This window comes from Nesoenas mayeri (genome assembly GCF_963082525.1).
Source record: "Nesoenas mayeri genome assembly, chromosome: 1".
Classification (NCBI taxonomy): domain Eukaryota; kingdom Metazoa; phylum Chordata; class Aves; order Columbiformes; family Columbidae; genus Nesoenas; species Nesoenas mayeri.
The window spans coordinates 13676569-13704123 of record NC_137541.1 but is presented as its reverse complement, the minus strand read 5'-3'; the positions used below and the strand labels follow the sequence as shown (position 1 = coordinate 13704123).

The 27555-nt window shown below is 39.1% G+C and overlaps 1 protein-coding gene across 4 annotated transcripts in view; it reads left to right on the top strand.

Annotated features, from left to right (window-relative positions):
* The first annotated feature begins 495 nt into the window (after window positions 1-495).
* Window positions 496-27555, top strand: part of PTPN12 (protein tyrosine phosphatase non-receptor type 12) — a 75884-nt gene continuing 48824 nt past the window's right edge. For all 4 annotated transcript variants that reach the window (XM_080340503.1, XM_080340504.1, XM_080340501.1 and 1 more), the window contains exon 1: window positions 496-772. In XM_080340503.1, the coding sequence (XP_080196629.1) occupies window positions 674-772 (99 nt within the window). In that variant the 5' untranslated portion in view covers window positions 496-673. The remainder of the gene's footprint in view (window positions 773-27555) is intronic.

Genomic DNA, 27555 nt, shown 5'->3' with positions numbered 1-27555 from the left:
GGCCGCTGCCTCCCGGTCCCGGAGCTGTGGGCACACACCTCCGCCCCATTGTACTGCAGCCAGAGGAAACCACACTTGGCTCCGCTCAGCCTCCCCTCCCCCCCCCCCCGCCTTCCAAGTGGTCCCTTCCAGAGCTCCACTCGGCGCCCTTCGGAAGGTCCCATCCGTGGGAAACGGGAGGGGCTAGCAGGACGGGGCGAGGCGAACAACGCAACCAAGTTCTCCCTCGAGGCTGGGCTAGCCGGTGATGAGCGTGCGCGATAACCAATAGAACGAGGCAGCCCTTAGAGGGACCAATGGGGGGGAAGCGAATGCCGGGGCGGTTCCCGAGGGGGCGGGTATACGGAACGCCGGAGGAGCGGGAGCCGCGCCTGCGCGGGGGAGGAGGTGGGGACTTCGTCGTCGCCCTGTGTCGGCAGCGGCGTCCAGGGAGGGTCGGGCGGAGGGAGGGGAGGATGGAGCGGGCGGCCGAGCGGCCGTGAGCGGGGTGGGGAGCCGCGCCGCGCCGTGCCGCGCTTGCAGGCCGCGGGGCGGGCCCGGGAGCTGGGAGAAGAGCGGCGAGGCAGTGAGAAGGCAGCCGGGTGACGGGCTGGTGCGGCGGAGGGGGCTCAGGCGGACAGCGGCCGGGGCTGGGGCTCGGGCTCCCGCTCCGCAGGGCGGCCGGCGGGGCAGGATGAGCCAGGAGGAGATCCTGAGGAAATTCATTAAGCGAGTCCAGGCCATGAAGGATACGGACCACAATGGGGAGGACAACTTCGCCAGCGACTTCATGGTGAGGGGCGGCGGCGGGGGGGGCGGGCAGGGCTCTCGCTTCCCCTCGGGGCGGGGACGGGGGGTCCCACCGGGGGCACCGGGGTGCCCGGCTTGTCCCCGCAGCCCCTTCCCCATCCCTCTGCGGGCGCCGGTGGAAGCGTCGCTTTCCTGTGAGTGACCCGCTATTGTGTCGCCCCGAAGCTCCCCCATGCCCCCCGCCACTTTTTGAGCTGGGCGTTGCGGGGGGAAGGTGGCCGCCTTAATTTACCCTTCTTCCTGCCCCCACCCCCCAGGGAAGGTTTGTCACCGCAGCCCCCTGCCCCTCCTGTGCTCCTGGGGTAGGTGATCGGCTCTTGCAAAATTAAACGGGAGCCTCCCCCCCACCCCCCTTCCTTCCCTGAGCAGATAAAGGGACAGGCATCTCGGGGAGGGCTCTTGGCGCTTCCTCTCCCTTGCAGCCCCTTTTCTCGCGGGGTTGCCATGTATAGTGTCATCTGGGGATAATCGGGCTCCCCTCCCCTCCTTCCCCCTTTATCTGCCCCTGTAGCCGCCTACTTCAGATCCCTCTTCTTTCTGAGGAGATGTGTTAAATGTATTGAATAGTCCTTGGAGGAATATTCATCTGCCCTTCCCTAACATCTCCCTTCGCTCCCCATCCCCCATCGCAGCCCTGCCCGGATCCCTCGTCCTTTCTTCCTTCCAGATCAGTTCACCGGCAGCCTTTGGTTAACGGGTGTGCTCGGGAGAAGAATTTATTGGAGAATTAGCGCTTTTCCTGGTTTATTTCAGCTGTTTAATCGAGCTGTTAAAATGTTTGAGAGGAATCATCTTTTGAATAGACGGTCAGAGCTGTGAACAATAATTTCGATTGGGCAGATGTTGCTGGCACTTTTCAATATTGTTTCAACACTTAATATCAAAATACAGATTGACCCACAGAAGAGCTGGAGAGGAGCGTGTTAGTGACCTCCATATACGTTGATCTTTGTAGTTTGTTTTATTATCTGGTGCTATTTGGGATTAAAAGCATATTGTTAGCCCTTAAAGCTGTCAGGCTCTACTAGTGGTCTGGGAACAAAAAAAAAGAAAAAAAAAAGAAAAAAATCTCAATGTAAATGTCGCATCAGAGATTGTCTGAAATGCGGGGAGGAGGCCGCGGATGTTGCGCAAGGCGGAGGCGCATTGGGAGCCCTGGCAGGTCCAGGGGTGGAAGAGGAAGCGGAGTGGACTTTGGGAAGTAACGAGTTCATCCAGGGTGTGGTGGGAGCCCGTGGGAAATCAGCCGTGCTCTTTGGGCAGGATTTTTGGAAATACTGAAAGTATGTGCGCTGCCAAAACATCTGAGCATGTGGAAGAGAGAAGTATGTAAAATGAAGAATGGTGTTGGAGCGATAGGGTGCTTCAAAATCTGTTTCACTGAATAAATTCAGTGCATGAGAATTTAGAGGTTAAATACTTTGTCCGAACCCTTTCATTAAGCGATAGGTTTAGTAGTATAATTGCTATTAAACACAAATTGACACTTTCTCTTGTACTGATGAGTCTGTCTTGTTCATGTAAACTACATGTACTTTACAGAAAGGATGGCCTAGACTAGTGGAAAATGCAGGCTTTTTTTAGCAGCCTTTATGTTAAATACCTAGATGTTAGATCTCCTAACCCCTTTCTAGCATTTCATATCTGATAAATAGCCTAATATTTTTGCTTTTTTGAAGTCAAATGGTTTTGTCATCCTTTCATTTAAGTAGTAGCACCTCTGTATGGAAAAATAGCTTTTGTTTTATTTTCTCTATTTGAAAGCATGTTGTTTCTATAGCTTTCAACTGTAGAGCCAGTAAGCTTTCCCATTGCTTTCACAGAGCAGCAAGGAAAGAGGATGCTGCTAAAGAAGAGGGAAAATAGGATTGGAGACACTAATTGGCAAGGCATTTCAGGGGGAAGATGTACCTAAAACGGTGTTAAATGCTTTGGAAAGAATTGCATTCAAAATTTCTTTTGTTCTCTTAACACTTTCTATTTCAAACTTTCATATTTGATTTTTGCATAATAAATTATAGGAAAACCAGGAAATTAGGATACTAACATTTGGCCCTAATAGTCACATTAGTTTCAATATACACCTCCATGTACTAAAGCAGATGGAGATTAGTGACAAGAGTTGTAATAACCGATTTTTTTTGCTATGAACATGTTGGGATTTTTTTTTTTTTTAACAGAACTATGCTTAGATAATCTTTCAAATAAGTGAAAATGGAGAAGAAAAGAGAGGTCAAGGGGGTAAAAAGCTTCAGTATTCTGCTTTCTTCAAGATTTGGTAGAGATTGGAGGGGGCGGAAGTTGTATTTTCTTATTTAAGTGCAGGATGTGCTGTTGCTGCTAGGCAGTGGCAAATTTGTGGAATAGGAATTGCTGTTACTCATCGCTTCATTTCCAAGTCAAAATGGAAGCTAAAAATAGGAATAGAATAGTGGGTGAATGCAACTGAAAACAATTCTTTATTTTCACATCTTTTTTCCCTTGAATGTGTTGAGTAATAGAGTTACAGAATAGGCCTGAGTGGATGAATTACAAGTACTTGATAGGCAGAGGGTAGAGAGTGCTAGAAGAGGGTAGAGAAGCTAATTATGTATAGGTAGACTGATTAATCTGGCTGGAGGTTACTGAAATTCCATAGTATAGATGACCAAGACTGCTATTTAATAATGCCATTGATATACCTGAAAACATGTTTCACTTGGAAGGTGGAAAATTGGTGGGGTTTTTTTGTTTGTTTTTGTGTGTGTGTTTGTGTTTTGTTTGTTTGTTTGTGGGGTTTTTTTTTGTTTGTTTGTTTGTTTTTTTTAAATTTCTTCCTACCCTCCCCTCCAATTTACAAGACAAATTGTGTAATTTGGGCACCAATGGCAAGTTTGTTACTGGAAATCAGATGTATTTAATTTAAATTATTTTGCACTAGAAAGGAGGTGTTATTATACTACTAAACCTATCACTTAATGAAAGGGTTCAGACAAAGTATTTAACCTCTAAATACTCATGCAAAGGTGCTCTATTCAGCGAAACAGATTTTGAAGCGCCCTATCGCTCCAACACCGTTCTTCATTTTACGTACTGCTCTCTTCAGTACTATGGGTGTGCACAATTAAGTTTAAATGAAGCAGATAGTTTGAAAATAGTATAGGCTTGCCTGTGTGTTTTGCCAAGAAGCATGTATTTGTGGATGTAGGGGCAAGTGAGCTTTTTCTGAAAATAATGCAGGTTAGGATTTTACTAGTATGGTTACAACACATCCAAGGGTATACTTTTTCCTGGTTTTCTGCTGACATTGCTATTGGGACAAAGGGAGGCAAGTATAGATTGCTTCCTCTTGGTGTTTCGTGTTGTATGAATTCAACCAGCCTGGTCTAGATTCTGATTTTCTATAATTAACATGTGTCTTACATCAAACAGGGTTTGGAAGTCAAAGCTCAATATGGAGGTAAAGAAAACAGTTTTTCTAGATGCTAGCATTTAGAAAGACCTTGATACATACTTTTTTGCTGATTTTTCATTTAATTTATCCACAACTAACACATTTGTTTTCTTATGCAATAATCTCAACAAAGGCATTCTAATATTTTTTTCCTATTGTTTGTCTGATGTGAATTGCCATTATTATAGAACTGGAATATGAATGGTATAAAACTTTACCTTAAAAAAAATCAGATGTTATGCTTCAAATGTTTTGTGGTATATGACAGTCTTGCTTAATCTTTTGGTTTATATCTCTGGCCAATCTGTTGTCACGGAACACGGAGAATGGGTGAAATTATTTGTGGTTTTTGTAGTGGGTGCTCTGTAAGGCACCCTCAGCTGTTGTCTAGAGGTAGTGGTGTCAAAATGATCCCTAGATCATTGGTTTAAATAATACTGATTTTAAACAAATTTAGAAGCAGTTACTAAGCACCTACATCTGGTCTCAGATGTTCTTACACCTTTCATTCAAGAGGATGCTGGTAACTCAAACAACTGAATATTGTGTGTCTGTGTTCTGTTCATCTAAGCTGAAACTCTTAGGTTTGGACATAGTATAGAACTTGTGCTGTTTTATAAAGAGCAGCAGTGGGTTTGAATGCATCATTGCTTTGAAACCGGTAAAAAGAAAGATTCTATGCTTTAAACCTCTTGATGGTTTTATTTTCAGAATTAAGTACTTCTGTGTCATTGTTTCGTGAAAATCCTATTTAAGAAAAGGGGAAGTGGAATGTGCTTGACCTCTAAGGATGAAAGCTAAGGTGATCACATAGAGTGCTACGCCAGAAGTTATAAAACTTGCCTTCCCTGCCTTTTTCAGGAAAGTGCATCTTTTCTAAAATGCTGAAGGCTACTAAAATGAATTAGAAATCTAGACTATTCTAAATCACTGAAGACTACTAAGATATATAGCGAAAGTCCATGTCCTAATGCCAATTGTGAAGTTGATTTTCTAATTCCTGTACACTCTGAAATAGCATTAAAGATATCACAAATACTATATTCAACCATAGCCATAGCACTTGGGAAACACCCTTCTTCAAAGCTCATCTCTATATTAATGTGCATTTGTGTAAGCCTTTCTTATTCAAATACCATTATGCACCTCTTGAGTATCTGTGAAGATATTTTTCAGATTTATAAGGCAAACATAATCTGGGAATTTAGCGAGGAAAGATAATAGAATTATATCTCTTTGCATTATTATTTTTAAGTTTAAAAAACACCCACCTATATAGATATTTTTTTGAGATATTTTGTCATATTTATTTTATGAGTTTCATGCCTGTAGCACATAGTTTGAAATATGAACTCTCAATTTATGCTCTATTTGATGTGTGGCAAAATATATACTGTTTTTTAAAGAGAAATTTCTGTCTGTTAAGGTTAAACTAGGAAAAAAAGCTTTGATGGAATCAACTAGATGGAAAATCTTATAAACTGGAGGCTTTTAAATGAACATCAACAGTTTTGGGCACTTCTCTTCCCTGAAATGTGACAGAAAGAGTGATTGCCTTGGAGAAAATGACCCATAAGTGTGTTGTACAGCTGGTCTGTTATAAGCAGCTCTGCTATTACAGATGTGTTAGTAGGTCACAGACAACTGTCACTTGAGATATGCTCTGAGCCTTTTTATAATTTCACAGCAAAAATGGGTTTGTTTCTATTTATCTTCCATATTATGCTTTGAGTGTTAATGTATTTTTGAAGTTTTATGGCAGTAAGTTTTGTTTGCTCAGTCTCTAAAGACAGCAGTATGTGAGTACTGTTCTTATGGAGTATAGACGTGTGTGCTGAATATTATAGAATTGTTCAGGTGGAGCAAATGGTAATCTTGACCTTGCACCTCATGGCATACTACACACACTCCAAGTAATTTAAATAGCATGTCAAATACGTACTGTGTTTTTATTCTCATTTTGGTCCTACAGTGCCTTTTGCTATGTATAGTTATACATATATACAGAGACATATATATATGTATATGTATAGATGGATACCGAAATACCTATACGCGGATGTCTCGTGACTGTAGTTCATCAACCCTAGACCCTAATCTGTAGATCTACATACGTGCAGAGATATATGCATATATAGGTATATATCTGTATGTATGTCTATATACTACTCTGCAGATGTGTGACTGCTGTAGTAAGAATTTCTTGGTTTGGAGTGTACACAATTTACCTTGCAACTGCAATAGGTTCAGGGTATTTTTCCTTGATGTTATTATAGCTAAGTAAAAGTTATCAGCTCTGCAAGCAGGGAACGGTTAATCTGAGTATCTGCTTATCCAGTGTGTATACTTTTGTTAATAGTAAGTGCGACGAAAGTCTGAGACTTTTAAATTAATCTCAAAGCCATTATTTTGTAATAAACAGAAATCCTGTTTGATTTTCTTCACTGTTAAGATTCTTAGATTTTGTTGCATGCTGCTGCAGTTATACTGTAATACACTTAGTACATAGGATATTTTGACATCAGGAAAATAGTAATATACTTGCTAGTGTTGCAAAATGGTGAAACTGTAGTACCTTGAGTACACCTTTGTAGAACTGAAATGAGAAGCTAGATGATGTTTTTCTCCTTGGTCTTATAAAACAGCTGTCATTTAGGGAGAGACATCAGTGTTAAAGGTCAGATGTGGAGCTAAGTAAAGCATAAGTTATTTGCTAGAGCAAAAGCTCTTAGTGCCATTAGGAAGTGCGGTGTTTGCATCCTGGTATTTGCGTCCTGGTGTTTTCCTGGGGCTGTTGTACTCCACAATAGCTGCAGTTAAGCCAGTGCAGGCTCGGATAACTCAGCTGTGTACATTTGCCCTAAATGAAGCATGGATATGCATTTCTATTTCTGTTAACTAGCACGTGAATGTTACGAAGAGATTAAGCTCTTTGTTTTCCTGCTTCATCTGGCAAAAAACCACTTGCCAATATAAACTTAACTCATGAATTTTGTGTTCAAATTTGAACGATCAGAATGTGTTTCTGGAAGGAGAGCACTCTGGTATGTCTGTAGGGTTTTCTATTCAGAACTGGAAGCTCCAGAGAGCAGCTGTATTGCTTGCGTGCTGCCTGGAGTCCCTTGACATCTTCCAAGGAACAAAACTGTGTTCAGTCCCACCACTGCTGAGACAGTGCAAGTACAAAGCTTGTAGCTTTGCTAGGGAAGCTGAGAGTGCCACAGCAAAGTATGGCAAGAGTTGCGAGAGGATAAGAGCGCAGTGAAGTCTGTTGGACTTTAGGACCATAATTCTGGGTTGGGAACTGTTGTTTTAAGGTATTGTCGAATTCTGATGTCAGGACATTGCAGTCACCGCAAGGTTTGCATAGGAAAGTTACTGATTCTGAGAGCCTTGTTTTAGCCACCCTTTTGCCATCAGCTTTAGAATGAAAAAATTCTTACACAGCTAAAAAGACAAGTGGAGAAATAAGTTTCCCAAAAGGTACCAGATAAATAGAGGTATAAATGGATGACCTAGTTTGGTTGACCTGATTTTCTTCCTATCTATCCTCCTACTTTTAATTTCTTTAAAAGGGCATTTTATTCGTGGGAATCAATTTGTGAGAAGACTTAAAGGCAATATTGCCCTAATGGAAGTGTCTTGTGAGAAAAGCCTACAAGAATTGAATTATCGCTGTAAAATGTAGCAAGCTTATGTAACCAGTTACTTCTATGGGGGAAAATACCTAGCTCTAAGAGGACTGAAGCTGAGAGTGATGCCTTGTGGGCTAGATGTGTCATTAGGAACAAAAGCAAGTAAGGATACATATTTCATTCATATTTCCAGAAGGAAGCATCAGTAATTTTGAAGGAAATCCTACCATGATGCTTTTGACAGTTCATATTTTAAATTTCTTTTACTTCTGAGCTCTCTTCAGTAGAAATGTTGGAATTGCTTAATGATATGAATGTGCCAAGGGCAACTACATTAGTAGACTGAAAGTTGTAAGTGCTGTATGGATCGGTTTGCTTGTTCAATTTTTAATCTGCTATGGTTTTTAAGTGTTCATAAGCTTATCCTTATAATTTAGGTTCCTGTCTCTGAGGAAGGACTATACCCTTAGGTTTTCCAGGTTGGAGAGTAGGCCTTGATTCTTAAATGTTATTGAAATATACGAGTTTTAAATGTATTATCTTAGCTGTGAGTTTTGTTGTCCAAAGTCATGGATTGGAAAGCATCAGTCTCTAAGGGGAAATTAACTTAGTTAAAACCACATTGCTTTAAAGAACATATGCACTACTTTAATCTCTTTTTATTTACTTGTAATACGGAAATTGTTGATTTTAAACAAACTTCTTTTACATTAACTTGCTTCTTATGTAGTCCTGTAATTTCTGGCTGGTTTTGTTTATTTTTCAAAGGTCAGAGTACATTGGTGTCCTCTTGAACAGCTTTGCATTTTGCTCCATTTGTCTGTCTTGTAATTCTTAATTCCCCATGTGGATGACATCTGCTTTTTGTTTTTTGTCTAAAAACGCACAGATGTTTTTTACTCTGTGATCACAGGAAGAACAGCTTCTACGTGGATCAGTGATTCTGGAGAGGGCGATGTCCACCTTTTGGCTGTGCAGCTGGGCTACAGTGGGTACATGGGGCCAAGACTTTTTGTGGACAGTTAATAATGGACAATCAATGGAAGGCTGAAAAGAATGTGGTATCTGAGCAGCATTGTCTCATTTTCCTGCTTTTGTTGAGGCCAAACTGCTAGCACCGCTTCTGTCATTGTTGTCTTTTGTACCTGCTATAATGTCAATGTCATGGATGAAAAGTCTACTTCTTGTGCTGAGCTGGATGGCTGCAGCTGTTTAGATGAGGTTCTAGTTCATGCAGGTTCTGGCTGGGCTTTAGAGCCTATTAGGCATGATTCCTAGCTACATGCCACATTTGAGAGTTTTAGAGGCCTCTTATTTCATATTGTTTTCCATTTTTTGATTACTTTTTTAAATAGATGTGGTCTTTCATGTATGTTAGTATGGCATTATTCTTATTCCTCTGTTAGTTCTTGGAGGACACTGCTATCTTTGAACAATTGGGTTCCTAATTCAAAGGATGCTATACAGGTTTCCTGTCTTTTAAGTGTTCAAGGGACTTGCTAGTGTAGATTGTGTGTCATGTTGAAATGACTGATTGCTGTGGGAACTGCACAGCTCTTAGAAAGCCTTAATAGTGTTCTACTCTGTCCTAAACGTTTCGCTTCTTATTGACTGTGTTTGGCTCTCTAATGTATAATCCTGTGGTGGAACAGTCTCTTTTTTTTCCTCAAGGCACTCAGTGTTCTGGTAGCGTATATGGTGCTTGGGTATAGCCTTCCACTTAGATTTTATTACTAGATTAGTTGTTCAGTATTTGCACAGTCTTACTGCACAAAACTGAGAAATTAATTAACATTGAAGCAGAACAAAGGAAAACAAGTGATACAAATAGTGCACTGCACTTATACTGGGCATATGTTGGGTTTGTAAGCTGATGACTAGCTGCTCTGTGAGCAAAATTGATCATAAGGATGCCTGAGTGGTAAATGTATTATGTCCTGCATTTTTGCGGTGCATAGCTTTTCTTTTTTTAACAGCTTTTTCATGTGTAGGAAATAAGTCTCAAGTCTTGCAGTATTTTTCTGCTTGAATTTTTGCCTTCCTGTATAGGAAGCAAGATCACAAGTGGAAGCTACACTTTCATTATTAGTTACTCTCTCATGTATGTTCCGATAATTTTAGCAAATAGGTTATTGTTAATTGAAATGAATACAGTTGCCCAATAGGAGTACTCAAGGGAATAATTTAGCTCAAAATAAAGCTGGAAAATGAAACACTATTCTGGAGGGAAGGGTATATGTAGGTTAGTTTAACTCTTTCAAAAACCTGAGAATTCTTGCAGAAATGAATTAATTATAAATTGCCTACAGGGCAGCATTCCTATTGCACCAACTGTTAAAGAAAGGAAATAATCTCTTAGAAGAAACTGTCAAATACTTAAAATATTCTGGGTAGAGTCACAATATCCAAGACTTCCATTTTTAGTAGTATAGGTGGTTAAACAAAGCCATGTTGACTTTTATTATGACCAAATTAAAATGTAACACTAATTTTAACTCATTTCCTGTGAGGTTACATAAATATAACTGTGTGTAAATGTTGATGGACAAATAAGAAACTTTATTTAAATATTAATGCATAAAAATGACAATGATTTTAACCAGGTGGAAGGATCTTGGAAAGTACTTCAGGCACTAGCTGGAATTTATTTTAGTAAATAAATGTATTGTTTTATATATTTTATTTTTCTATTATTTTTACCTCAAGGAGAATTTCTTCCAGGAGGAAGAAATGTAATTTAACTTTGTTTCCCTTACTATCTTTTTGCTATAAAGCTGGACAGGAGCTTTGTACTCAAAGCTTTGGACAGGGATCAGTTTTTCAAACTGAACGTTCTGAAGTAGGTTGTCATTAGGCTGAATGTTAAGCCATATAGTCACTCACACATGAGTCATAACCTTTTATATCTTCCTTATGAACAGAAGAACCTTTCCAAAGGCTATTCCACAGAACTGCTGTGGGAATTGCCCTGATATTCTGTAGTAACATTGTTCCAGTTGCTTCTTCAACTGGTGCCAGGGATTTTCTTAATATTTTGAGTAAGATGATGAAATTTGAGCTACCTTTTTTTTTTTTTTTTTGGTTACAGTAAAAGTGTAACCTGCAAATTATTCAAATTATTTAGGATTTAAATTTCTTATTTTTGTTGTTTTGAACAGAATGGGTGGAAACTTGAATATATGAAACTGTGGCAGAGAGGAACCTAGTTGTGTTTCTTACAGATTACAGAGATCTATAGCCTGTTAATAAATGACTTAAATTGAAAGACCAATAACTGACAAAACATGTATATCCTAAAGTCCGAAAGCTGCTGCCATAAATCCGTGTATAAACGGTGATTTCCTAAAGGGAAATAATATTTACTTCTAAAATGCTAGCTTATTCTGTTAGTAATTCTAATATGGAATAGCCTAAGCGAGCATTTGCATTTGGTAATTTATACATTATTAAACATAGAGCATTTTTGGTGCAAAGCTGTAGCAACATATCTTTCTGGCACAGCATTTAAAAAAGCATTAGCACTGTTTAAGTTGATGATTGTGTGAAAATGAAGCCAGCATCCTGTTTGTACAGTCTTATAGCACACATAACGGGCTTCCCTTCCTGTATTCATAATAAAAATAGAAAAAATATTCTGTGTCTGGTAAAGTAAGGCAGTATGACCATCCAGTGAAGAAAGCATGTGTATATAAAAGCCTCAGTGATGATATTTTTAGCTCTTAGAGATGAAGATAACTTCCAGACATATTAAGTGTGCATCAGGCCAGGATGTGTTTAGAAGTGAGAAAAGCAGCAATGGACTAGGCAGAGACTTCAATGCAGGGCTATAATTAAGTAGTGAAGTGACTTATTTCTAGAGAGACTGCACCTTTGAACTAAACATGACCATGATTTTAGTCAGGTAAAGGATCTTGTACGGCATGTCTGGGAGTCACTGGAATTTGCTTTAGGAAATAAACACCAAAATTAGTTCGTTCTATTCCTACATTTCAGTGCCATGTTCTTTAGATGTTACTTTCTACTTTAAAACCTCCAGAACTTGGTCCTAAAGTCGGGAGTTTCCTGAATCGCGTACTGGTTGTGTGGATTTTCAGGGGTTATTCCTTGCAAGCTATTCTAAGAGAAGTGCTAATAACACAGCAGGCAATATTTACTTATAAGATTTGTATTGTTACTTCTTTCCTTTCCCTCTTAACAGATTGTTCCTAGTGTGGTACTGGAATTCAGCACTGACTGGCAACAACTGGGAATGTGAAATGTTCTGTTGGTGGGAATGTAGCTTGCCAATTTCATATGCTTGAACTGAAGAGTTTTTGGGGGTAGAGATGACAACTTTCTTTCCTGTGGTAGGTCAGCTTAATGGGTATATGATTGTCATATTATGTGGAAAGTTAAGTATGTAATTCATAAACTGGGCTTGAGAAGACTTCAAGAAGAAAGTTGGGCAGCTTTGCTTGTCTAAAGTTTATTGTAGAGTTTAAGGCTAATTCAAATGCCACAGAGGAGGGGTTTTTGCAGAAGATGGAAGAAACACTTGCTCATGTAGGCTTCCTTCTGCATTCATATTGCTGTCGGACTTGTCTTTAGCTTGTTGGATCCAGCTTCTGGACAGACATTGGAGAAGGAAGACGCCCTTGAGGAATTCTGTGTCAGCTGGTGGTTGAATCATCCTTGCAAAGTGTGTGTATTTTCACTGGGCACTGTACCTCTCCTCTGTCAGATCTTATGCAAATTGCAACATGTATTTTTTTAATTCCAACACATACTGACTGTGATTTATCTTGGATATTTTATTTTGCTTCTGTTCTTTTTTTTTTTTCCTCCTTTCTTCCCTCACCTTCTGTGCTTGTGTTACCTTATTGCTGTGCTGCTAGGATGATTTTGTTACTTTTTTACACCATCAGTTGTTACTGTTTTTGAAGACAGAGGCCATTGCACAATGAATGGAAAACTATGTGAACAAGTTAAATATCTTCAGCTCTGTCTCTGCCTTGCTTTTAGACTGGAAGCTCTTAGAAATACACATTGACTTCATACAGGTTCTTATGGGTTTAATGAACCAAAGGCAAATTATTATTTATAGTGTAGCTGGGTACCTTTTTAAGCTGTGCAAGCATTGATTGATTTCATCAGTTATTGGGTTATAGTAAGAGAGAAGGTATATAGGTGGATTTTTTTGTTTTATTTTAACAAAATGGTCGAAGTAGAACTAGCTGGTCTATTTGAGTCTGGTTTTAAATGCAGAACATTTCCTTTGTTTTATTATTTTATTAGAGTTAAGTTTGAAAATGTTAACATTAAACATTTTTTTAATAAGTAAAAGAAGTGTGTTAGCTCTGGACAGTGGGGCAAGAAGCCTGGGAAGCAGGACAATGAGACTTAACCAGACTGGTTAAAACAAACTGCAGTGATTGGAAGGGTTCTCCCAAAGCTGTGTTGAATGTAACAGGCTGTGTTCTCTGCATGTCTGAAAGATGGGCTTTTTAAAGTCACTTTGGAAATAGTCTTTGCAAGAATCATCATGCATGCAGTTCCTTATGAATTCTCAGGTTATGGTTTGTTCATTTCACCAGGATTAATACTGATATTAATAATTAATATTTAATTATTAATATTTATACTGGACCAGGTAATATTGCTTATGGATCCCTCTCCTCAAAAGACTAATTTTAGTCTTGAACTATCGTCTAAGCTTGGTTATTATAGAGATTTCTGGAGATCGAAGACTAATTTGAGCACCTTGAAATAAGAGTTGAGTCCCGACAGCTACAAGGGATGCAGTCAGCATTCAGACAGAGTAGCAGTGCAGCTTGCACATAATGTACCGTTCACCATAACGCATCTATAAGAAGCACTTGCGTCCCGATAAGACATTGTGATACTTCACTGCTCCTGTGAATGGATTCACTCTGGCTGTAGAGTATGTATTTCTGTATTTTGCATTTTAAAGCCAGGATTTAGCAATCCTGTATGTCTCATCCTATTACTTGTCATGCAGTTGCTGTCTCTTTAGAACAAACGTGTATTGCTGTCTGGGCTTATTAGCATTAATAGCTGCTCTGGCTACCCAATGGAATACGTGATGCACAATGCCAGCAAGCGGGAGTGAGAAGAAGGATTAAAGAGGGCATTGCTGCTGCTCCTTAAAGTCAAACTGCAGCAGACATTGGGGTTGAGGTTTAAACTATGAAAACAGAGATCTTTTGAAGCTATTGATTTTGTTTGGAATGCTGCTGCTTCCATCAAGGGAAAATAAGATTGAGAAATTTTGTGTCCTACTTCTAGTGTGCATAAGTAGTTCTTCTAGTAAGTGTGCGGAGTCCTGATATTTGGAAAGGGTCTTTGTTTCTCCCCAGTTCAAACTGCATGCAATATCTAGCCTATTTTCTAGCTAGAAATATTGCAATAGGCAGTCTTCCACATCTGTCAGAATTAAGAAGGTGGGGTTTTTTTTAGTTCTGACTAAAGGCATATCTGTTTCCATGCTGAAAAGCAGGTCACATAGTTTTTGCAGCTGTAAGCGGTGGTACAACCTGTTAAGTTGTTCTGTGCTATGTGCCCTTGCTTTCCCAGTTTGTTGTGTGGTGTTTGTTTTTGTTTGTGTTGTTTTGTTTTGTATAAAAAAAGAAATCCACAGCTGGCTTACTTTCAGTATTTCCTATCTTAGGTTGTAAAAGTTTAGATTCCATTCTTTCTTATCTAGTCTTTCCCAAGAGTGGCTTTCATAGATCTAAGGAAGTAACTTTGGTAATGCAACTTTCTTCATTTGTGGTATTTCATCTACTTATTTTGTCATTCTGAAGAGCCATGACTAGCAGGTTCACAAACTTAAATTTCCATTGTATAAAAATGTAATTAAGTGTTGATTCTCCAATTTTATTTGTAAGTTCCATACTCAGTAAGATGCTATAAAGTGCAATTGTTCTTGAGGTGGGTAAAAACCATTTTGATAGAGAAGGAAGCAGTGAAGAATAAAAGTTAGGAGGAAGCTATTCAAAAACAGGAGTTTCTTTGTGGAGATTACATTGCATTTTAGTGAGCTAAAACAGGAAGGTATTCATCGCTTATTTGCGTGCAGGTTAGCAGCCTGCTCTTCTCTCTGTGGGTTGTCTGTGTTGAGCAATATACTGACTTGAAAGAGACAGTGAAAATGTGGAAGTTGTGTTTGTGCCAGGAGCTGCCACCACTATTTTACGGTCAGACAAGGCCTGACTGGTGGACTCTGCAGGCTTTGTGATGCCTCTTCTGGGGCATCCACAGTCGGAGGGTCTCACCAAGTCACCTTGGTGATATGTGGCTTTGCTGAAATGGTTTCTGGTTTTCCGGAATTGGAATCTGACTTTGACCACAAGTGTAATATTTTCTCAGAATTTTAAAAAATATGTCTGTAAATAGAGAGAAGAGGAATACTTCAATTGGTGTTGAGCAACTTTCCTGTTCCTAGATGGGCAAGTGTGGACTGCAGCCAGTGGGAGTTGCAAGTTACTATACAGATGTTTGCTCTGATATGAGGAAGGAATGGCAGTAGAGGAGCCTAGTGGCTTAGAAAATGAAATTAAACATAATTGGAATAATAGGCTAAGAGATGGAAAACTCTTAATATTGGTGCAATGGTTAAGTGATTGATATGTAAAGTCTCAATATATCAATAGCTCTTGTCATTTATGTTAACTCTTGCCTCCAGTATAGTAAAAACAATCCAGCTCCTCTTTGTCTGTAGGGAAGGGTATGAAACTCTGTCCTGGGGGTAGCTCATTGTACCAGAAGTTGAATAGTTGTACATTGATAAAGAAACACGGCTCACACCCAACTTAAAAAATCCCGAAGCCATAAAAGTAGGAAACCCCTCTATCTGTATCTTATAATAATGTAGACCATCTTCCTGAATTCCATTTGTTAGCTTCTATAACATACGATGGAAAGAAGTAGATGAATATAAATTTATCTACTTATGGTTATAGCTAGAAGAAAACTCTTAAAATCACAAGTATGCCATAGGGTTGTGTCCAAAGTGGTTACTTGCTTTTCCTTAGAAGATGGAAAGACCTAGAATCTAGTTTTGCTAGATTTCTTAATGTGAGAAACTTGTTATTTCCAGCAGTCCCACTAATGCATTAGCATTTGTAACTTAGATGGTTTTGATGGTATCTAGATATTTAAGTACATAATTAATAATTATTAAATCAGAATTAGTAACTACTAAACAAGTATTGCTTTGTAAAAGCTACTTTTATGCTGAGGTGATGGGCTTGTTAGTTGAACCTGGTGAATTACTTGGATATTAATAATGTTAATTGTGGTCTTTGGAACAAATGAGTAATACGAATAAGATTGTCTTGTGCTGTCTGGGAAGGACCTTGAAATGTTACGAACATTTTTAGTTTTATATTTTTAGTGGTGTTAAAATTAGAATCTGCCACATGTGATACAATAGGTGTATTTAAGATGAGCAGGTGAGTCTACAGGCCAGTTTTGTTGGTGCTGAGTGCACCTGTCTTGGACTGGCCCATAGTGTCAGCATGGTGGGATGAAGATACGGTGTAAATAAGACTTACAGGAAATGTTACCAGGATTGGAATTTAGCCAGTATGTTCCCTTTCTTGCTGTTAAAGGACCACTTACTCATTAAAATTATCAAAACAATTACCTTGGAAAGAGATGGACCGGCAAGCACAGTGTTCTTGTAGTGTATATATGGACATCAGAAGAAAAACATGGAATTATTTCCATATTGAAGGCAGTTTGAGATTTCTTTGGTTTCACAGCATAAGAGCCAAAGGGTGAAACTGAGACTTGCTCAGAGAAATAGGAGCTGGGTAGAAGACAGACAGCCCCTTAAAAATAACTTGATTATAGAAGAATGAACAGTTAAAGTACAATTGTGGTGTTTGTGACAAAGCCATAACATGAATGAGATTGTATTGTGCTGCCTGGAAAAGAGAAAAAATAATCGACTGTACATGGTGTAATTGGTATATCTTTAACTGGGGAGGAAGACGAGTGGATACATTTTAGGATCATATGATACTTCACGGTTTCTTCAGAATATATAAAATAGTGTAATATCTCAAATCAAATGTACCTCTAGTCTAATACTTTATTCTGACTGGTGTATACTGAGGGACGGTAAGGAACGGAGCAGAGTCATCTCCCCGGGTTTCCTCGGGGGCAGATTGTGAGCAGAAGCTCCCAGGCTGGGGACCACAGGACAGCAGGACCCAGCAGGGCTGTACCTGCCGCGTTTAAACAGGCCCTCTGCTGCTCGCAAGTGATTTACTTTTTTAGCTCTGTATAATTTCCTTTCGGTCAACTTCCTTTTTTTTTTTTTTTTAAGTTCCTATTTCTAAAGGAAAAGTTGTGGTATGTGTTTGGTTTTTTTCTTTTTTAGCCTTTTCCTGTCTGGCAAGGACACCAGGTATAAGTATGCTGTAACCATAAGTGGTTCTTTGGGAGCTGTGTCTTTAGCCAGGTCCTGTGGTTGCTCAGATCTTCAAGGTGCTTTTTTTTTCTGATGGATCGAGTGAGGGAGTTCTCTTGCAAATTGATCTGCTATCTTTAAAAAGAAAGAAATCTGTACTTCGTGCACCGTACAAAATTCTTAATTTCTTACCTCACAGCTTTATAACCTTCCCAATCTCCTCCACAAGAACCACCAGGTTTCTTGTGCATGCTACCACTAGGGTGATTGCTTCCTTGATAATGAGTCTTCTAGAATCCTGGGCACGTTAAACGATATTATAGAAACTTAGCTTGATTTTTCTCACCTTCCTCTTGACTGTCTATCTGCTTTTGTAATGTATCTTGCTGCTGCCCCTCTGGCATGACCTTGCCTGTCAGTCCCCCATAATTTATAGGGTGGCATTAGTTTCCCAGTATGTGGTCCTGCCATCAAGTTTAATATTCCTTTTATATCAGTATTTTCCTTTTAGACCCAAATTTAGACACCCCTGAAGTGGTCAGGCAGTTGGATGCGATGATTGTGTAGGTCCCTTCCAACTGAAATATTCTGTTCTAATTTAACCTAATACCTAGATTTTGTACAGGTGAATAGAATCACCTACCCATTCCTTCCTGCAATAAGCACTTAATATGCCTGAACTTTGACTTCTGCTCTGCCCTTTATTTAGGGTGTGGTGTATTCATGCCTATCACAGAGAATTTCACGCTGTGCTATAATAATTCAGTCTGTTGTTTCTGAGTCTATGCCTCTTTAGGCCTGATTCAATTTGGTAGTGGTAGAGCCCATTCTTGTGTCTTGTATTTTTTGTATCTTCCGCCTCCTCCGAAAAAAAACCAAACCAAAACAGAGTTGTGTTTTGGGGTGTTTTAGCAAATAGGAAGCAGAATTACCTTTATCTTGTAGCTTTTTTTTATCACCCATTTTCAGCATGCCTTAATTATCTAGTGACCAGTGTGCTGTACTTTTAATCAGTAAAGTTGCATGAAACAGCTCTTGTTCTTTAGCCTCTTACCTGACCTGGTAAACTTTGTATATTTATGTATTTATGTTCTGTTTGGTGTCCACAAATGTTACTGTTGCTGGCTGCTTTGGTTGTGGCCAAGGTGATACCCAGGGATGCTTTATACGAATTTCCTCCTTTCAGTTGTCCTGATCACCAAGGTCTATAAGCTGTCACCTTCTCCCGGGGACCCAAAAAGCTTCGTCCCTGCCCAAGAGGACACTGACATCTAGTGGGCGGGTTCCACAGGCACAAGACAAGCAAACTGCTGCTTTATGGCCGTCTTTCTTCTGGTCTCTTACCTCAATTTTGCTTTAATTTAGATCCTCAGGATTGTTTGGAAAAAGGCAGAGAAAAAGAAAAGCATAGCCGGTTTTGTGTAATGTGTCCAGGGGTTTAAGGATTAAAGGCTGTGCAGTCAACCTAGTTGTGTTTTTTTGGTGGTGGGGCTGGATTGTTTTTTCCCCAGTCAAGTTGCCTGCATGTGAGCAGCAGATGTTTATAATGGAATTATTTAAGCTATTACATGGCCCAGTTGTCCTCCCAGTCTGTGAAGAAGATAGTTGCCTGTGTAGCTCAGCAAGAAGAGGCAGATATTCCAGCTTCTGAAGTGTTGCCTCTGAGTTGCCTTCGGTTCTGCGATTGGCCTCTCAGTGAAACGCAAAGCCTGGTGATAACACGTGGTTGTGTTGCTTTGCAGCTTGTCTCAGACATCTGGTAGTTTAACTGGGAACCTAGTAACAGGAAAAGTTTTAACAAAAACACCATTTTTCCAGGAACTGTGCTTAGAAATCAAACTTTCTGAAAATGTTCATCAAAACATTAGTACTGCTTTAAAGACAAAAATTGACATTTCAGTTGAATTAGTAAAATCCAGATTTATGGAAGAAAACAAACGCTGCATAGAACTTGTTAATCTAATAGTTAAGCATGGCATCTTCTGCAGTCAGAGGTAGTTGCTGTGGACTGAGCCTGTGAGCACTTGACACCATCGCTGCAGGTGGTTTGATATCTGAGGGTTTTAGTCATTTGGCACTAGTGCTTGTTAAACAATACTGTACTGATTTGGATTTATTAATCAGCTATTAACTTCCTAAATTAGCTTAAAATATAATTTCAAGGCATTCAAATTATGTCTTAAAGTCAAAAGAAGCCCTTTGGGCCCTGTTTAATGGTGGAAGAGTCCCAGAAAGTGTAGACTGACTGTGCTTAGAATGAGGGTGTTAGACCTAAATGTTTTGTGGCCTTTAAAAAGGACAATATTGTTTCCTTGTCCAAAGAAAACATTGAATTTTTCACTGGAAGATGCGAAGATTGAGTGTTTGCTGGTATTCTTTGGTTACAGCGGAAGTGTCCTTAAGTAAAACCGACTATCACAACCAAAAACGTTAACATAAAAAAGAATTCATGTTTTATATGAAATACCAGAAAACAAAATGTAAAGGCTACTAACACTTTTTGTGCTAAAGGGCACTTAAGCAATGCAAGCAATAGATAAAATAGGATATGAATGTTTCTGTCTTCAGTAATTTCAAATTGAATCAGTTTTATTACTAGCAGACTATGCAGAAAAATAAGAATGTATAGTCCATGAAAAATCACAGGGTCAACTAACCCCCATATTTTAATTAAGAAGGAAGAAAAATAGCTTTCATCTCCTCTTGGCTGTTGATAATTTGTTGTCTAATCTCTAGAAATATTCCAGCATGTGGGGCTTACTACTGAATACAGCCCATTTATCAGTAAATATCCTGTGTCTTTATTTCCTCCTTTTGTGTCAGTTTCTAGAATACAACTTTATTTGGCATTTTTTAAACTTAGGGTTTTTTTCTATTACGCTGAAAGTCTGTCTGCTTGCTTTATGTAATGTTCTCATCTCTCCCTCTTACTGATTATTTTCTAGCTTGGTCATCTACTGCTTGTTAATGTGTTCTGCTTTCCGTGAGAAGTCACAAAGAAAAATGCCTGATTGGCCTGGGAAGGTTTTTGAGAAACTCTGCTTGTGAAATCCCTTCAGTCAGATATTTGGTTTTTGGTTTTTTTTTCAATATTTTGCCTTGTAAAAACAGACTAAAGTGTCTCTTGTCTTGCCTGAATTCTTGTAAAATTTCACATACTCTTCTTTTGAATTGGCACCATACCAAATACTTGTTTGAAGCTCAGATTAGAACAGCTTCCTTTCTCAAGAAAGGAAGTGGAGTCTCATTGCTGTGTCACTTATTCCACATGCATGAGAATTGTAGATAATGATCTTGAGGCTGCATCTGAAGGTATTCCCGTGTCTCTCTGAAACATCTGGAAGTATATCTGTCATCCAGAACCTGGGGGTGTTGAATAAAACTGTTTGTATTTCAGATAGAAAAAAACTTAATGATGGTTTGCTATTGTTTACCAAACAAACTGCCTACTTCTACACTCTGGATTGTAAATATTCAGCTTTTTAAAGTGCTGACAGTTGAGGGTTATTTAAAATTTATCAGCAGCTTGATTGACAAGGCACTTGCCTGAACTGTTTTACCAGTTGACTTTAACTTTTTATTTGTTGAAATTTGGCACTGGAGAAGGACTGTATTTCGCAAACGAGCTGTGCAACAAACATTGCCTGCAGGGTACGAACATCAATGAGAGGCTCATTTAGAAACCTTTATGTGATGGAGTGTATACTTCACATGACAAACATTTCTCTTCAAAACAGAAGAATTTCAGAAGTAATTACATTATAAATATAATAAAGGCAACCTACAAACTGTTTGGAAATTGAAGTTTGACTTGTAGCTTTGCTGTACAAAAGGCAATAAAATCTATTTAAAGGCTTTTTTTGTTTGAAGTATCAGAGATTGAGGTTCTTAGCGCTGGTTTTAAAAGAGGACAAACAATATGATTTTTACTTGATCCTTTATTTTGATGCAAGCTTTTATGAGTCTTGAGAATTTAAAATTTCCTGTAAAACATTCATAGTTTAAGAAGGTTAAACTTCACGTGATTTGATTAAAACTATTTCAATTGACTTTTTAGTAACTTCACAGTAGTATTTTTCTCTCTGGGTCTTCTAATGAAATTAATAGAGGGCTGCAGAAGAGGCAACTACTTCTTTCTTTTCCTAGTCATTTTTGGGTTTGCATTGCCTGAGAATACCTGTGGTTAAGGTTACCATGGAACTCTAAGTGTTAATGATATGTCAGACAATATATTTGAAATTGTTATATTTGAGAAAAATCACAGCCTCTTCCTTTTTTTTGAAGGAACTCACTGAACAAAATATGAGGAAACTAAGAAACATTTTCTATACAAGTGATAGTACTGTGAGGTAGCAGGAACTGCTGTGCGTATGACTATGTTACTGTTGCAGAAGAGAATTCTGTCCAATATAGCATGTGTGGAGAAGGCTTAGGGATTTATTAAATGCAGCAGAAACGAATGTAAGTGGTAGAGTTTATACTACTTGGGCATTTAGCAGTGTTACTTCCTACTCTTGAATGTTCAGCTGTTAAAACAAAAAGCTTAATGGAGAAACATGTTTGTTAGGCAAAAATTGACAGATACTACAACGATAGACAATTATGACATGAAATTCCTTTATCTATATGTAAATATTGCATGGGTTATTAGCTGGGGTTGTTACAGTTGAAGTCTTAGTACAAGTTTGTATCTTTAATGAGGCTACTTCTTTCTGGCTTTTAAAATGCTATTGAACTTAATCATAAATAGCCTCTTTATAACTAGCACATTCCTTGGCTTCCAGACGCAGCCTCAAAGAAGGGGTGAAAATAGTTGTAAGCATGTTTTCTCCAGTTAATAGAAAACTATTTTCTATTTGATAGCTTCTCTTTCCCTTTACATTCCCTTAAATATTCCTTGTGGATGTTATTGCATAGAAGTACTGATTCAGTGCTTGTCAAAACTTTTCTTTTTTTGTATTTGTCTAGAAATGTTTTAGATTATGGGTTTTTGGAGGGGCAATAGTCATTAAAACCTTGTGGGTGTTCTGCTTGTCAATTGTGAACTTATATAGCTATATTAGCAGTATCCTAATCTTGTCTGTTATATGTTACTGAAGGTCTGTACAGATACTGTATTTCTCTACAAGGTTCAAGCCTGGTTTTGAAGCAAAAAAGAAAAAGACTTACAGTGAAAGATAAAACTGTTGTATTTTTTGATGGTTTGCATGTCCAACATCAGCATATTTAATCTTGAAGTCATGTTGTCACATAGCAATTCAACTGTATGCTAAAGAATGTCACGTAACCGAAGGGAACAGCACCTTTGAGTTGTAGACGTGTTGCAGTAAGGTAATTTGGACCCAAACGCAGACCTCGGTTGCAGTGTTTCTTGACTGCACAAACAGCTCTGCTTTTTGCCTAGAGCAGTTGTTGGGCTCCAGCTTTTCAGCTTAAAGTTGTTCTCAGTGAAAGTCTTACAGGGCAGGATTTGTTTCAGATAAATCAGCGAGGCAGAGCTTTTAAAAAGCCTTTGTGCCTTCTTGGAAGAGAGGACATAACAGCTATAGCAGAATGTTTTTGGGCTCTTCTGCGCAGCTTTGGTATTGGGGACCAGCAGGTAGGAAATCCTCGTTCTGTTGGAGTGAAAGCTCAGGGTTTCCTGTTTCAGTTGTGGTGCGTTTTTTTTTCTACCTAGTATGAATTAGGCCAAAACCAAACACTGACCTCAAGGAAACGTGTTCCAAGGCGTGGGAAAAGAGGAAGAATTTTGCTTCTTGTGAAGGAAGAGGGAGAAGAACTTGAGGATTTTTTTCTTTTTTGAGTGCTGAGTAGAAACAAAAACAAGATATATTCTCCATGGAACTTAATGCCTCATTCCACAGACTACGATTTCTTTGCTCTTGACTTCATAAAGAGTGTGGGGACAAAAGTTTTGATGGTAGTAGATTAAGAAATTTATCAGGGAGCATTGATGTGGTTAAACAAACTAAATTTTCTTCAAAGACAGAGGTTTAGCCAATACCTATTTGGATCCTTATGCTGCTTGTTTGTATGAGTTTTACCTGATCTGTATTGGTTATATAGCTCTTCCTTTGAATGCTTGTCACAGGTGCTTTTGGCTGTTTAAGGATGTTATGTTAAGGCAAGAGCACTGAAACTGAAGAACTATAGAGTTATAACCAGTGGTGACTGGCCCAGCGCCTTGCACGTGACCCTGAAAAAAGCGTTGCTGATGTTTCTTTTAGCTGTCTGAGCTAGAATAAAACTTCTTGCTTTTGGGATATTCTTTGTGGAACAAGTCTCAACTTGTCTTTAGATAATTCCTTCTACTCTTGCATGGGTTCTGCTGGGGATGCTGTTGCTTTGGTATCCATTCTTATCACATCACAGTTGTTGGGTTTTGACTTCCTTGAGAAACTTTAAATCTTGTCTAGGGAGGTAGGACAAGCATCTACTTTGATCTGTTTTTCAGGTGAAGGGCACTGTTGACAGCCAATGGTAGGACAAGGGGCAATGGGTTCAAACTGGAACACAAGAGGTTCCACTTAAGTTTGAGAAGAAACTTCTTCTCAGTGAGGGTGACAGACACTGGAACAGGCTGCCCAGGGAGGTTGTGGAGTCTCCTACTCTGGAGACATTCAAAACCCGCCTGGACACCTTCCTGTGTAACCTCATCTGGGTGTTCCTGCTCCGACAGGGGGATTGGACTGGATGATTTTTTGGGGTCACTTCCAATCCCTGACATTCTGTGATTCTGTGAATTCAGGTGTCAGCATTACACCCAGGATGTCAAAATTTGACTTCAGAGCTAGTGTGTCTAGACAGAGAAGACTGTAGTGTGGTCACCTCTCCTGGGTGGGTCAAAGGATGGCTCTTCAGAGGGAGTTCACCTGGACCTATAACCAGTTCTTGGTTTTAAAACAAGCAAACAAAACCCACCTGCAGCATCAGAATGGCAAGTTGATCCCACCTATCTCCTACTCTCTCAGAGACTTGCTCCTGGTGAGGCTTTTCAGCAGAGCTCTGCTGTGGCAGTGTTGCAGGTTTACCACTGCTTCCTAAACCTGTAGCTAAACTGTGCCGAAGCCCTGTTCTGTAGGATGCTGCTGAAGGTGGAGGGGTTCTGCATCTTTGTACCCTGGTGGCACAGGAGATTCGTGCCACCAAGGAAATTTGCATGTAATGAAAACTGGACTGAGTCTGACAGTTCTTTTTGCAAGTTATTTATAACCATCATGTTATAAGAACTTAAATTTCTGATTCTGACCTGAATGTAGAGTCAACCTAAATGAAATATAAATATGGATCCATCAATTTCTTCAAAACTCAGGAAGACTGCTGAAATGCTGGTGATAAAATCGTACAAGTACTACTAATACAGTTGATACCTAGTGTTGTGACAAAAAGGTAGAGAAAACTGTTTTGCTTCCTTTTATCAAGATATTTTACATTCAGTAGATCAGCATACATAGTTATTCTGCAAGTTTTAAGAGTTTAAAGAAATTTAAAGATTAGTAATTTTTTTTTTTTCACATAAGAAACAATCATCATTTGCTGTAAAATGAATGGTGTTAGTTGACTTAAGTTCAACTACTTGTGAGAAGTGAATCAGTGAGGAAATTGGTATAGAAGACTTAAATACGAGGATGGCGTATTTTATATACTACAGTTAACTGAGCTTTTTACTGTATTTAGATGTTTTCTGCAGTAACAAGCTGTAGGAATTTTTGCTGATAGGTTGGTTGATTCTGTTGGGACATTTCATCAACTAGATTGTTGTAAAAACATTCTCTGAAAATAATTTGCCTTAGTTTTCTTTAGGAACATCTTTTCTTTTAATCACATAGCACGGTAAGATCAATAAGAGCTGTATATGTTCAAAGAGACTTTAAGGAAAAATCAAGATTGATATGTTTTTAATATACTTCTTCTGTCGGCATGCACAAACTCACCAAAACCTAGGACTGAAGGAATAAGAGGAAAATAGTGAATCCAGTAAATTGGAAATTAAATTTGTGAGTGTGTGTAGGGGGCATTCCCTGGTTGTGAATTTTGTTTCCTCGTTTGGTTTTTTTAAGTGCTTTACTTCCTTATGCCGTTTATTTTTATATTGATGGGTAGGAAAAATCATCTTGTGGTCTGTTGCATAAAATCTGAGGCTTATTTCTGTTTTGAATTATCAAGAATTGTTCCTGAATTGCTTTAGCACTGTTAAGATGCCTGTTGTTTGTAGCATGCGCTAATTTTAAATACCTTTTCTGTTTCTGCTTCAAGACATGCTGCCCGGCCTTCAACCCAAAGGAGTCTGTTTTCTAATCGCATGGTTTCAGACTAATAGAGATGTTTGTGTTCTTTACTCATAGCCTATAACTGTCACTGCTCTGTTGTTCTGCACGTTTTCACTTAATGTTCACAGTAGGCTCTGCAATAAATTGAGTGTGCTAAGGAAACAATTTTGTTCAGAGACAGAAAGTTATAATACCAGTTCTTGCATGTGTAATGAGTATGCTGCAGAATTATCTGAAATATGAGAACATAGTTCAGTAACTTATTAACTAAAACTTGATTATGCTTTAGTAATGTAATGTTTTGCTTTGTCTGCTTATTTACTTGCTCATCAACAGACGGCAGATCTTTTTAGTATTCTCCATCCTTGTAAAACAAGCCCATTACTGTCAGTAGGTATGTTGCTTAATTAGTATGCTGAACGTCAATTAGCTGCAACTGTAATTGATAGTACTGCTAATTGAAGCTGGGATTAATATGCAGATAGTATAAAAACAGTTTCATAAATGAGGGAGAGAGAGACTTTTGAAGTAATCAGCCCACATTTTGATACCATGTCTGCAAAGCTATCTTTAGTTACTAGTGGTGTGGGAGACCTCCCTGGTTATAACATTTTTGTTAGGGAAGGTACTGATGGAAGGTGTTGGTCTTACTCTGACAGTACCTAAATCTTGAGAGTATGCTGCTATTTTTTTTACCTGTTCCCAGTTTTAATCTGATACTGAAGAAAGGATGAACTGCTTAACTGGCTCCTTTCAGTATTGTCATTTGGCCTCCTCTGCATGAGGACCTGCCAGTGTTGTCTTTTTTGACGACTGCTGCTTTATTGGATATGAATCACCAGTTAAAGCAATAACATGAATTCTCCTCTTTCCTGAGAAAATACCAAGCCGAGTTAAGATGTTATAAAGTACACTATACTGTCTAATATGGAAATGATGCTGTTCTCAGTTCCTTGGGTAATTTTGGAGGAATTTTTCTTTTATGCAGGTCACAAAAGCTTCCTCAAATGCAGAGGGGTTTTTAGACCCGTCATTGCCCTGCTGTGAAACATGGATGATGGAGCTCCCAAGGGACTGTAGTTACCAGGCTTGTCTGTTAATCACTTTGGCAGAGATTCCCTTGGAGCACCAAGAGCCTGTGAGTGAGGAGGTGTTGCTGGAAGAGAGTGCCAAGGTAGTGAAAACTCCTCCTCCTGTGTCTTGTTCATTCTATCAGTTCTGCTTGTGATCTCCTTTCCGGGCTTTATTTCAGAGAAATAGGTTAAATCCAGACTGCTGGCCTGTTCCTTGCAGCCAAAACCATCTGTGAATGCTGAGACACAGTGAAGATTTTCTTTTACAGAACCAAATCATTCTCCTTTCATTGTTTATGCTTGAATAGTGTTTGGGAAGGCTTTTTTTTCCTTCCATCATGAGGGCTAGGAATTCTTAAAAATAATTGTTGCCTGAGAGCTGACAGGAGTAACTGGGGAAAGGTTGACGTGTCACAGGTGCATGCTGTTTTTCAAATATTTCTAAGGCTAAGTGGCGAAAGGGATACTCTGAAAATTTGTTTTATCTGTAATTTAGTATGTATTAGTAGGATAACTAATTGCTAGCTTAGACTCTTTTGACATTGTCTTGTATGTAGGTCTTTTCATTCTGTGTTTATTTGCAACAACAGATGCCGAGTGTTTCATGTATGAATGTAAATCACAGAGATAGTTGGGGGACTTGGATGCAAGAATGATGCCTGTAATTATTGTAGACTCTGCATTATTTGCACTTAACAGTGCAGGAGGTAACCCAGGGTATCCCATTCGGGACAGTTCAGTGTTCATTCAGCTCTACTGGATCTGACTTTCCCAGAAACTTGGGGCAGGCAGCTCTTGTTCTGGCAGAGTGACTGAAGGAAGCCCAGCTCCCTGTGTTCATTTATTCCCTGCTATTACAACCTCGAGCTGCAGAGACACTCTTGGCTCAGAATAGTCCATCTTCCAGTTGAGTTTGTTAGCATCAGCCTGTCGTGGT